Source organism: Theropithecus gelada, chromosome X (assembly GCF_003255815.1).
Source record: "Theropithecus gelada isolate Dixy chromosome X, Tgel_1.0, whole genome shotgun sequence".
Lineage (NCBI taxonomy): Eukaryota > Metazoa > Chordata > Mammalia > Primates > Cercopithecidae > Theropithecus > Theropithecus gelada.
In genome coordinates, this window is record NC_037689.1 from 138,069,535 (window position 1) to 138,082,323 (window position 12,789).

Genomic DNA, 12,789 nt, shown 5'->3' on the forward strand with positions numbered 1-12,789 from the left:
TGCTTGTCCTGCTTGTGTTAACTGCAGGCCCCAACCTGGAGAAAAGCTAGAGGATTACTGCTCCTGGGGCTCCCTGCCCCCTCCTCGCCCCAAAATAGCTGAAGGAAAGGCTTGAACTTTTTCTCTTACACAAGGAGACACAATTTTGTATTTGTGATAGGGAGAGAATATATTTTAAACCTGCCTTTTCTACTGATAACAGGAATGCAATCTTATTAGAGAAAGTTGGAAAGTACAAGAAGGACGACTAACCAGTATTTATAACACTACCCTGCATTTTTGCATGTCTCTCCAGTCAAATATACTTATTTTTAAACAGTCAAGGTCGTATACACTGAATATAGTTCTGTGTATCTTGCTGTTTACGTTTTGTGCTTTAAGCTTTTTCCTGTGTCATTAAAAATTTCTCCGTAAATGATTTTCATATCTGCAAAGTAGCCTTTTTAAAACATTTTACTTAACCTTTCTCCATCTGTTGGACATTTGGTCTGTTTGGAACTTTTTTGCATAAGAAGGGCTGTGATGAACATCTTTGCTATAAATCTTTGGCTGCATTTTGGATGCGCCTCTTCAGCCCCCACCTTCACCTCCTCCTAGATTTCTAGAAGGGGGATTAATGAAGGAAGTTGTATAGTCAGAAGATAGGAAAGCAGAACTCTTCCTAGGGTAATTCCCACCAAAAAGTAGCTCTGCGCCTGTCATAGAAGCCACAAAATGGACTAGTCATTTTCCTCGGTAAGGACTTGATGCTTCCCACATCACTTTCATTCACCAAGAGGTGGCTAGTAGGCGTCTCTGTGTCAGGAATGACCTCTCTCTAGAGGCCCGCCCCGCTGGATTATGGCTTTGAGGGGCAGCTGGGGCTGTGATTTCACTGGTTTCTCTCTTGGTTTTGTGGCCGGCAGAGGAGAGAGTATCCTGCCAGCCCTGGGAGTGTGGTTCCACTGCGCCGCGGTAGAACCAGCTACACAACCTTGAGCATCGTCATTTCCCCTTTTGGGGCCAGTTTCCTCCTGTGTAAAACAAGGAAGAGGAGGGAGGAGGAATTAGAGTTTGACCAGATTTCATTATTGTTGCTGTTTAAGCAGCAGAACGCTTGTTATAAATTAAACCTTATCAGAACCCCAATGTATAAAACTGATTAAGGTACAGTTCCCCTGATAGACGTGAGTGGGGAGGAGTGGGGGAGGGGCCCCAGTTTGAAAACTCTGGCCTAGAAGATGAAAGTTTCATTCTAGTTCAGTTCAGTTCTCTTCCCTATTGCTGAAGGGTAGAAAAAAAAAATCTTTCATCTGTATTTAAATCCTCCTAATGTGCTGATTGATGAAATCTTTTCTCTTAAAGGCAATTTGGAAATCAGACAAAGTGAAGCACAAAGCCATGGATGTTTAGAGAGAGAGTGAGCAGTATGTGAGGCACGCTGAAAGGGTGACCCTGGCACTTCTAAGAAGGCAGCAGCACAATGGACTCTTCGAAAGAAGCAGTGTCAGAGTTTATTCCCCTGTTGGCACCGCCTCCCACAGTGGGGGCGAATTGCTTGTTTTTATCCTCCCTTTCCTGGAGTCATTTCAGACCAAATTTGAGTCCACAATTGCTAGCAATTGGAAACGCAGAGTAACCTACGGACAGGTATTTTATTGAAGGCCAAACACGGTGAAAAATATGATGGGGGGATAGATAGGACAAAAGAGTTTCCTCTCGCCCCTGGGTTTTTGGAGCACCCGGGTTGAGGGGCAAGGGGAGATCAGACTCACTGATCAGGCAGCTTGCGGGTTTGCTCCGATCACAGCAGCAAGGGTTGAAGCACCAACCAGCCAGGAGGGGCGCGAGGTCTGTGTTCCCGGGATTGGGAGAAGGGGGAGTGGTACCGAGGCAGAGATTGAACCGGAACAGGGGCCCCAGCCCGAGCTCGAGCCTGGACGCGCCGCAGGACCAGGAGGAGGACTGGGTGGAGGGCAAAGCGTATGGGTCTGTAAATCAACGCCGGCCCCCTCCCACCCCATGCTGCACGGTAGGGGATGGAGTGAGGGGGGTGAGGGGTGGCAGTGGAAATGTCTTAGGGGGCTGGTGCTGCCTTCCCAGGGAGACCCAACCTTTCTTGGAGAGGCGGAGTGGGTTTAGTCTCCAGGATCCTCAGTGATGTGTAAAAAGCGGGCACGACCCCCGAAGCCTCAGAAAGCCCCCTCCCCACCCCACCCCCGGGCCCTCCCCGGCCCGCAGGTGAATGACTGGCTCGCACAAAGGAAGCCGGCTGGAAATGTGGAATTCGGACCAATTTACGGGAGACTCTGTCGCCTAGGGTCCCAGCAGACCTCAAGCAAAGAAACCTGTGGTCAGTAGTGGATGAGGATAAAAACAGTGCACCAGGCCAAGCTTATTGGAAAGGCTGAGTTTAGTTATTCTGGGATAGCGAGGTAACAGGATTAAAGGGATTAAGGAAATCACCTCAAACAGCTGAGGAGGGGGTAAAAAAACACTGGTTCTATTTGTTTTCTTCCTGGGCCCCAAACAGATACACTGGGGCCGTGTGGCTGGGCGCGAAACTAAAGGCCCTTCGGGGGGCACAGTGGAATGGCCAAGGGTCAGGAACTGGAGGAAAGTGGGGAGGGGGAAGGAGTAGAAAGCGGGCTCGAGACTCTGGATGAAAAGGAGCCTTCTCTGGAAAACAAATAGGTGTACTGAGTTGACACGTTAAAAACAAAACGCCTGGGAGGAGTTTCGGAGATCTTTGAAAATCTAAGGAGTACTTTTTAATACCAAATCTTCCAGCGCTGAATGTTGACTCGGCGGTTCAGCTACCAGGGTTGAAATGTATTTGTTTCCTGCTGGGGATCCCTGTAACCATTTATTTTTAATAGGATCATCGAGATTTCCGAAGGGTTTTCGTTTTGTAAATATTTCAGCTAGGCTCAAATGTCTTCCCGCCCCAGTGCACAAAGGTAAAAGTGCCCCGTTTTTGGTCGGTTTCAGCGGCCGCGCCTTTCCAGCCCCGCCTCGCGTGGCTGCGGCAGCAGACACTTTCAGCAGACGCTCACTGCGATCAACAAGTGCGCGGCGGCGGGCTCTGCGCCTTAGCTACCGTGTGCCCGCTCTCGGGAGACGCTCCTAGAAGACAAGCCGCTTTCTGCTCCGAGTTTCAGTTGAGACTATTGGAAGCTAGTGTATGGTGGATCGCCAGCAGTTAAAAGGAAACCATTTCAGATTATGCTTGCCTCCCCCCAGGTCCCACCCCGTCCCTAGGATGGGATCTCAGTTGTAAAACCGAGCGTTGGTCCCCTCCCCAACCCGCAAAAAAGTTTCAGGGCCGCAAAATTATCAGGACTCCATCATGTTGGTTATAAAATTTATTGATCTCTCATTTAGGAAGTAAGAGTAAAAGCTTGAAAAACCTGAAACAAAGTAGCCCCTCCCCACTACCCAAACGAAATCTGAACACATTAGCGCGACGAAATATCAAACAGATCACGGCAGAAATCACCAACTCAACATGACTGGACAGAAGCTGTCCCGCGGCCAGGGGCGGCTAGGCGGGAGACACACGCACACCTGGCTATAAATTAACATTGGCTTTAGCTGCCGCGCCGCTTGGAGCGGTCAGCGCCCCCAAAAAACCACGAGAAAAACAGACGCGACACGACTGGGGGCGTAGGCGTTGCAGTTCTCCAACTAGCCTCACCCGATACTAAGTTTCTCCCATTCACTCCTTGGCTAACTGCAAACTAACAAGACAACATTTTCAAATGTAACAGAATAACCCAGGAACTCAGGAGGAGGAGTGGGGGTGGGGGGGCTGTTTTTTCTTTGCAAATAACACAGCAATTCCCAGTCTACAAAGGTGAAAGAAGGAGCAGCGGCGTGGGACAAGAGAGCTCTCTAGAAGTCCCATTTTCGCTGCTCCTGACTTATTTTTGCTTTTGTACAAAACCTGACAGCTACAGCAAAACTTTCAGTCCTCCCCGTCATCGGTACAAGGCAACAGTCCCAGGCAAGCAAAGCTAAACAAGGCGTCCCAGCTTGGGGGTGCGGGGCGGGAGGTGGGGGTGGGGGTGGGGAACAAGGGTGGACGAGCGCAAGCCGGTGCTCAGATGTGGGTCAGCGGCACCGTTCCGTTGACTGCAGTCCCGGCGCCCTGGTAGTGCTGGTGCACGCCGTGCAGGCGACCGCCGGGCAGCGGAGAGGCGGCGTCGGCCGCGTCCCCGCCGGGTGGCAGGTACATGCTGATCATGTCGCGCAGGTCGCCGAGGCACGCGCGCTGAGAGTGCGATGCGATGGCGGGCGGCGGCGAGCTGGGCTCAGACTTCACTACCGAGCCCATGGGGCCCAGGCTCATGGCGGCTGCGGCCGCAGCTGCGGCAGCGGCGGTGGCGGGCTGCTGCCCGTAGGCGGCGGCCGCGGCGGCTGTGGCTGAGGGCGCCATGCCCCCGTAGCCCGAGGCGGCGGCGGCCGCGGCAGCGACGTTCATGTAGCTCTGAGCGCCGGGCGGCATCATGGGGCTGTACTGCAGGCCGGCCATGTCGTAGCGGTGCATCGGCGGCAGCGCTGGCGGGGGCGGCGGGCTGCTCATGCTCGGGGGCTGCGCGTAGCCCAGCTGCTCCTGCACCAGCGAGTACGCGCCGTTGGCCCAGCCGTTCACGTGCGTGTACGTGTCCAGGCGCTGGCCCACGCCCACCGGACTGCTAGCTGCAGCGGCGGCGGCCGCAGCAGCGGCGGCGGCGGCGGCGGCACCGGGGGGCAGCAGGCCACTGGGCAGGGAGTACTTATCTTTCTTGAGCAGCGTCTTGGTCTTGCGGCGCGGTCGGTACTTGTAGTCCGGATACTCCTTCATGTGCACGGCGCGAAGTCTCTTGGCCTCGTCGATGAATGGTCGCTTCTCGGCGTCGGTCAGTAGTTTCCAGTCGGCGCCCAAGCGCTTGCTGATCTCAGAATTGTGCATCTTGGGGTTCTCCAGGGCCATTTTGCGCCGCTGCCCGCGGGACCATACCATGAAGGCGTTCATGGGCCTCTTCACACGGTCCTGGTCTGTGCCCCCGCCACCGCCGCTCGAACCACCGCTGCTGCCGCCGCCTGCGTTCGCCCCGCCGGCTGCGTTCGCACTACTCTTGCCTGCGCCTCCCGGGGCTGCGGGGCCGCCGGTGCCCGCCGCTTGTGTGGGTGTCCCTACGGGGTTCTTGAGTTCAGTCTCCAGAAGGCTGTACATTGCCGGGGCGGGAAGAAGGTGCGCCAGCGTGGCGGGAGGAGAAGGCGCTCCCGGGGCTGGAGCGGCCACAGTGAAAAGGCCCTGGGATTCCGTCGGAGCGGAGCTTGGGGGCCTGTGGGCCAGCGAGTCCGGCGGGAAGGGTAGGCTTATCAAAATGCTCCGCGCCAAGTCAGCAGGAACCCGCGGGCTTCTCGCACCTGATGCGTTGTCTCGAGCAGGTCGCATTCACAGTCTGGCTGGGCTCTAGCCGGGCCCCTTATATACCTGCTCGGATCCCCCGGGGTTGGCGTTTGGTCCGCCCCTCGCCACCCGGAGGACCCGTGATTGACAGGTTCGCAGTGATGCGCCCTGGCCAATCATTACCGAGCCCCCGTTCGGCCTGGCTGGAAAAAAAAAAGTTCGGGGAGCCCTTTCGTTCACCCCACTCCCCTCTTTGGCCTAGTGACGTGGTAAGAGTTACTTAGGAGGCGGGAGTCCACGAGACCCACTCAGAGGCCACCAATTACGGTTTCAAAAAGTTTGAAAGAACGAAACCTGAGGAGGTGACGGGGGCGGGGGGAGGGGGCACGCGAGCAGATTGGGGGGAGGGGGCAGAGGGGCGCCTTCGGAATTTAGAAAACAACTTTGCAACCCTGTCAAGGCCGACCGGCGCCCCATCCCCTGGCCAGCCTGCAAAGCTTCCCGTTGTCTGCACGGAGGTTTTCTGGCCGCTTCTGCTGCCAGCGCTAGGAACACAGGGCACCACCAGCTACCCAGGCCGGCTTAGGGACTCCAGGCTCATTGGAAGTGCTCCTGGCTGCGTCTCCAAGAAGCTCTCCCTGAAACTGGCCGCTGGTTGTCCAGACCTTTCTCTAGGAGGGCCAGTGCGTCCAGGACGGAGCGTGGGTCAGGGGCCCCGGCATGGGAGACAGGCTTCAGGACTGCAGGGTGCACTCGGCTGTGAGGCTCTTGGGGGTTTGCGGGAGGGCGGGCAAGCAGTCAGTCGCCCGTCCCCTGAGCCTGGCGGAGGCGCTCGCACAAGGTGGTGTGGAGAGTATGTGTGGGACGTAGGGGGTGAACTGGCCTCCGCTCTCTCGCTCCTGGCCCCCGCTTAGCGGCCCCTTTTTGTCTCTGCTCTCTGGCCATTTCGGTTTTTCCAGTCCGATGCCCCTGAGGGGGAGGGTCGGGCCCCTTGGAAAATCCGTTTTCATGGCAACACGGAGCCTCTCAGAGTGAAAGAAAAGTTTCTTGGAGGGGGGGCGACGTTGGCCGGAGCGGAGCCGAGGCCGTTCTCCGGGCGAACCGCCGGGCCCCCTCCACTGCCCCCGCACCTGCCGGGACCGCTGAGCGCTACTCTGGGCGCGCAGCCGCGCCGCCTCCCCCGGGAGCAGGCTCTGCTAACGGATTCCGTCCATCTCTTTTATTGTTTTAGAGACTTCCTGAGATTCGGAGCGGGACATTCACTTGCTTGTTGGGTTATCTGCCAAAGACAAGCGGCGCGGGAACTCTGGCTGCGGGGAGAGGAAACTCCGATAATCGCCACCGCCAGCTGAAGCGAGTGGCACAGCGTTTGAAACTCTCCGAGCAGCCCGAGGTAGTGAGTGGGAATGAGAAGCCATCCCGGCAGATTTGGCAGAAACTAAAATAAGGTGTCCATACGGTGTGGGGTCTCGCTCCCCCACCATCCCCAGTCGCGTGGAAAGGTGGGGAACTAAACGGAAAGCATAATCTTAAGTGGTTGGGGGTACGCGGGGGAGTCCCAGGTTTCTAGCTTCTTAGCGTTAATGAGACCACGCGATCCCCGGACTTCTGCATGCTGGGCTCATCCGCCTTTCTCTCCCCCACGAATTAAAACGTACGCCTCCTCGGCTTGTTAGTGGGATCGGGGGGAAGTGGAGGCGCAGAGCAGGCCAGCCCCCTCTCGGCCAGGCGGACCGCAGGCAAAAGAATCCCAGCTCTGAGCCGGCATCATCTCCCGGAAGTGTGGGATCTGGAAACTTGCCCCTTAAGTTTGTGTTCCACCTGATCTGAGTATTCCGCAGCCAAGGGCTGCGATCAACTGGATGGGCATACGGATTTAGGGTTTTAAATTTAAGTAAACTCTCTGGAAGGTTTCTGTATGTGGATATAGTTTGTGTGTGTGTGTGCGCGCGCCCGCGCGCGCGCTTAGCGAACATGGGCTGCAAAGTACGTCTCAGAAAACATAATGATTAGGCAATCCCTACCTGCACCTGTTTTCTTGGCGAAGTGGCCGACAAGGTCAAACTTTCTTAGGCAAATCCATCCTCTCCTACAGAAGCCAATGTGCAATATCCCTGCCCTCCTGCCGTCTTCCCCGCATGCCCTCTCTGGGCTTTTCTGGGCCCCGGAGGCTGTTGCTAAGTGAAGCGAGTTTTAGGAAACTACCCAACCGACGCGCGGCCTGGCGTCCAGTAGCTTGACAGATGTCAGGTTTCTTTCCAAGTTTTAGGACCCAAGTAAACGTTGCGGTGACAGCGCCTGGGCTGCATATTTCCCAAGGCAGGGGATACGGTGCTGGGCCGATACCCTCCCCGCAGCAAATTAACAGGGGAAACTAGTCACTGCTCCCAGCTGTCTGACATTTGATCACACTTAGCACGAGGCTTACGTGAGCTCATTTTTGCCCTACATCCTCCTGCCAGATTTACAGCAGTCTTTTGCCAGGACCAGGCACTCTCTCCCAATTCTCCCGACTTCTCGCTGAGGCCAGCTCCCTCTCGGGGGGTAGATACATAAAATCTCCGTATCTGGTGGTTCTGGGGTGATCTGCACATTCTCAAGTAAGAGCCACGCCAGATTTCCTTGGAAACTCTTGGGAGGACGCTTTCTAAATACAAACTATTATTTCAATAGACAAGCAAGGTTACCAATGCGGGCGTGGGGAGATGAGGGAAGGCTGGAAATAAATCAGTTCTTAGCCCACCTGCAGCGCAGGCTTAGGCACCAGCCCAGCGGTGCAACCTTCGCTGAGGATCGGGAGAGGTTGTTGCGACAGGTACCACAGTGCAGGAGGCCTCGGTTCCGGCCGGGGCTGCGGGAAGGCAAGGCAGCTGGCGGAGCCCCAACTCCAGTGTCTCCAACGCGCACCCTGCACCCAGCGAGGAAAGCAGAGGAACGCAGCGGGAACCAGGACCGATCCTTCAACCTCTTCAGGAGAAGAGAGCGCGCTCAGCAGCTCTCTTGCCCTCTCCTGCCTCCAAGTGCCCTTGGGCCGCTCACAGAGCTCCGGATCTGGGGCTGGGAACCCTACCAAGGCCCCCTCCCCATTCCCCCGCCCTCCCTAGAGAGCTCCCGCTCCCTCCGACTGGATCCAGCCCTGGGGCTCCCAGAACCCAGGGCGCGACAATAGCGCCGTTTGTTGGCTTCCGTTGGAAACTTCACCCAGCGTAGCCTCTTGTCGTTTCGCCCTCCGGGGCTTGGAGGTCGCCCCAACCTTCGAAAGAGACCAAGCGGCTTTGCGGCGGAGCAGATGTGATGCCTATGCTTAGAGGGCGGGTTATAGCAAAACTCCGGGACCAAGAGTCTAGCGTGACTGGGCCAGTGGGCTTTGGGTACATAGGGCACCCTGCTCTGCCTTCTTCCTGTTTCTAGGTTTGGCCGACATCAGGTGTGTCCCAAGTGCCTTATATCTGCAAAGAACACTCAGCAATTGTGCCTTAGAGCTACTGGTAGAAAGAGCAGGAAAGGAGCTGTCCCACGACCGCGCGGAGGTGTCTGCCTCGATTCCTCTTCAGTAACTGCTCATAGGGGACCTTTTTCGAGGTCCCTGGCGTGATTGGGACCCAACTTATTAGAAGAGGTGCCCTCGACCGGGCGCGGTGGCTCACGCCTGCAATCCCAGCACTTTGGGAGACCGAGGCGAGAGGATTACCTGAGGTCAGGAGCTCGAGACCAGACTGGCCTACATGGCGAAACCCCGTCTCTACTAAAAGTACAAAAATTAGCCTGGCATGGTGGCGAGCGCCTGTAATCCCAGCTACTCAGGAGGCTGAGGCAGGAGAATCCCTTGAACCCGGGAGGCGGAGGTTGCAGTGAGCCGAGATTGCGCCACTGCACTCCAGCCTGGGCGACAAGATCGAGAGACTCCGTCTCAAAAAAAAAAAAAAAAGAAGAAGAAGAAAGAAGAGGTGTCCTCTGCGTGCTAGGTGGTTTGGGACGGATGTGTGTGTGTCTGTGCCGTTTGGGGGATGGAGAGTTGGAGAGTGGGGTGGGGTGGGCGGTATTTGGGCTCTCCTGGGCCGGCTGAGGCCTGACAATAGGGTCAGCAAAGGTTGCCCTCCGACTGTGGCCTAGCGTTCGCCTTTCAGGTTTCTCAAGTGTAGCCAAGCCCAGCTCAGGGTCTGGCTTTTAGGAAGTGAGAACAACTTATCCCGGAGACTCTCGGAGACGCTTTGATTTTCAACAGACAAACAAAACCAAAAACAAACTCGCAACAGTTTGCGTTTCTTAAAGCAGTCATTTCTATTTTTTCCCTTGAGAACACCCCTTGTCTGTTTACTCTGGCTTCTAGCCAAGATTGTGTATTTAGGCCACTGATTGAGAGCCTTGATAAAAAAAAAAATCATAGGCTTAGGTCTATTGTAGAACCATCCCTTGTAAAAAAAAAAAAAAAAAAAAAAAAAAAGAAGATCGGAAAGGTCACCATCATTTCAACAGGGTGGTAGAGACAGCACCTTTCAGTTCCTGAAGCATTCAGTAGGAACTGCACCCCCAATCCGCCAGCCCGTAACACTGTCTCCAGCGAAAGAACTCTTTCTGACAGGTCACAGAAGGAGCTGAAGACCCTAGGCTGGTGGGTGCATGATTGTAATAACTTAGTTGATGGTCTCTAAAGAAAGGTTGCTAGGAGCTGCGAGGTGTGGGACAACAAGGTCCTCGAGGTACCATAAAGTCTCCTGCGGGCTGTGCAACTGTATTCTATCGTAGTTTGGTGTTGCTCTTTTTTGGGAGGCTGCGGGGATACTTTTTAAAAAGTTTCCGCATTCTATTCACTTGGTTAGCTGAGCTGTTCTTGGAAAATACACTGGGAGTCCCCTCGGCCCACACGTTGGCGCTCAGTTTCCTTCCACCCACAGAGCATTCAGGTGTTAATCACTAGCTCTCTTTTCTCTATGTGCGCAGCAACTACAAGGAATTTGACAACCTTTGCCTTCTGCTTTCACTAGCTGACCTCACCACCCGAACGTTGCCATTTTCCCGGAGGAAGGAAGGCTCTGCCCACGCACTGGGGTCCCATTTCCAGCGGGCTTTGCTGAGCCACCGCTGTCAGCCTCTTTGCCTCTCACCCCCCTCCCACACCCGTCTTTGCCTAAACCCACAACTCTCCTCACGCGCTCAGCTCAGCAGACTGCCAAACCCCCACCCCTGCGGAGCAACTCCAGGAACTCGGCCCCCTACGGCTAGGCCTGCCCTCCCACTGGGCCTTTTGCCCTTTCCAGTTCCTTCTGTGGCTGCAGAGGCACAGCGCTCACCTGTACAGAGGCGAGGTGACCTGCAGGAAGCCGGGGCCAATAAAGCAATCTTAAAATCGTTATCGGTATGCAATGCTGTTTGAGTTTTTCCACGTCTCCACAATTCCACTCGTGTCCACCAGGCAAGGCAGCGCTTCTTGGGAAAGGGTGCCTGGAAAATCAGTGGACCTCCAGGCACTTCCAGTATGGCCAAGCAAAGCTATCGCCCCAACCACAGGGGGCGCAGGACGGCAGGGTTGGGGTTGGGTAGAGCTTCCTGGAGAAAATTTTAAATTCGAAGGCAGCACTCAGCAGTTCCTTTTCCCCTCCCTTTTATTTCTCTGCTTTTCTTTTTATTTATCATTTTCTTTTAAGAGAGTGGAAAGCCGTGGAATTTGGTGCGCAGAATTTCTATGTTCTCTTTTCATCCCTTCTCGGCCCTCATTTTTTTCCATTTCACTAACCTTTGTCATCCACCTACTATGTGCTGAGTTGTGCACCAAGTACGGGACGGAGACCCTGCACTTTCCCATTCCGTATCAGATAGTGGCAATGGCTTGGGAAAGTCTCAAGAGGAGTCCGGATTCGGAGAGAAAGAAATTTTCGCCTCATGCTACCCCATCCCGCTAGTCGATCTATGGAGAAATCGGGCCTCGCGAGAAGCGCAGCATCTTGGACAAGGACCTGGAGTGAGCGGGGTCGCTCCGCCACGACCCGCAGGGGCCACGCTCATTCCCCTGTGTGCGCTCGCTTTCCCACGGCAGCGTAGAGTCCAGCTAGCGGAGAGGCTGACGCGGAAGCGCCCGCGTGCCTGGAGCCCTGGCGTTCCAGCGTCCCGGCGTTGCCGTCTGAGTGGCCTAAAAGGGAGGCTCTGGGGCCGCTGCTCGCGACAGAGTGGGGACGCGGCCCAGGAACAGCTAGCGTGCCGTTTGCTGCTTGCCAGGTATGGAGGATGCCTATCCTCAGGCAGACCCGTTTCCCAGCGGGTTGGCGGCCAGACGGCGCGAGAAAACGAGATCTGTCGAGAGGTCTGGCCGTGCTGGAGTTTTGGCGTCTAGGCCGCCGTCATCCCAATTCCATTTCTCCGAAAAGCATCCCCGAGTTAGGACGTCGGGGCTTTGCTAATGTGATGTTTGTGTAATTAACACCATCTCCCCTTGTTTCTGAGCATATTTCCTGCCGCAGCACAGCTCAGCTTTCATTTGAAAAAGCAACGGGAAGAACGTCCCAATAACCCTTTCTAATGGGAAAAAACTGTCCCTTTTGTGGAATGGTTTCTTTACAAAGCCAACAACCAACCTTATTTTCTAGTTCCAATGGCTATCCCTTTATGAGTTATATTATTAAAGAAATCCGACACTAATTGTGCCGATTTAACTTGTTAATTAGTTGCAAATAAACTATTCATTAGTGGTAAAATAAAATAAAACCCATGTGTCTAGATATCATTCCACATTCACATATTGTAGTGTCTGCATAACATAGGCATACTAAATTAAGTTCCTAAAAGGTTTCTCCTCAGGATAAATAATTAAAATATATTCTACTTTAATTGACATTATAGAGGACATAAATGAGCTTTTCCTTTTAGAAAGAAATAGCCATTTCTAAATAAAGCTTGCAGTCTGGAGAATGGAGGCTTCAGCCAAATGAATAGTCATTACTACCTTTTCAACGACGTGGGCCTTTTGATCAGAAAAGAAATTAGCTCTAAAAAACAGACAATGGAAGCCTGCCCTGCAATAGGAAGAAAATTAGACGGCCAAGGCTCTTCACAACACCTATTTCTATAAACCATAGAGCTCCTTGCTTTTCAATTACAGCTGTTCATTTCATATAAGGAAAGGGGAAAAACAGGCCTCTAATGTAAACTCGCTTTCACCATAAAGCCTTGTTCCTGGCTCACAGCCAGGCTGCCTACTTACTATTGTTTTTAGTCCTGTCATCAATTAGCTAATACTATATATTTTAAATGACTCTGGGGGTATTCACAGACTCCCTCCCCACTTCCCCACTCAGACAAAACCCAAGCTGGAGTTTCATGAAAGGACTACCATTCGGTACACAGACACTTATATACATAAAGTTTAATGTTTTTATTGTTTCCAAAAGAAAAACCATATTGAAAACCCTGCTTTGTTT

At 54.0% G+C, this 12,789-nt stretch overlaps 1 protein-coding gene across 1 annotated transcript; it reads right to left on the reverse strand.

Annotated features, from left to right (window-relative positions):
• Nucleotides 1-3,333: 3,333 nt before the first annotated feature.
• Nucleotides 3,334-5,472, reverse strand: SOX3 (SRY-box 3). Its single transcript, XM_025372960.1, has one exon. The coding sequence runs from the start codon at nucleotides 5,420-5,422 to the stop codon at nucleotides 4,082-4,084; it is 1,341 nt and encodes a 446-aa protein (XP_025228745.1). The 5' UTR covers nucleotides 5,423-5,472; the 3' UTR covers nucleotides 3,334-4,081.
• Nucleotides 5,473-12,789: the final 7,317 nt, after the last annotated feature.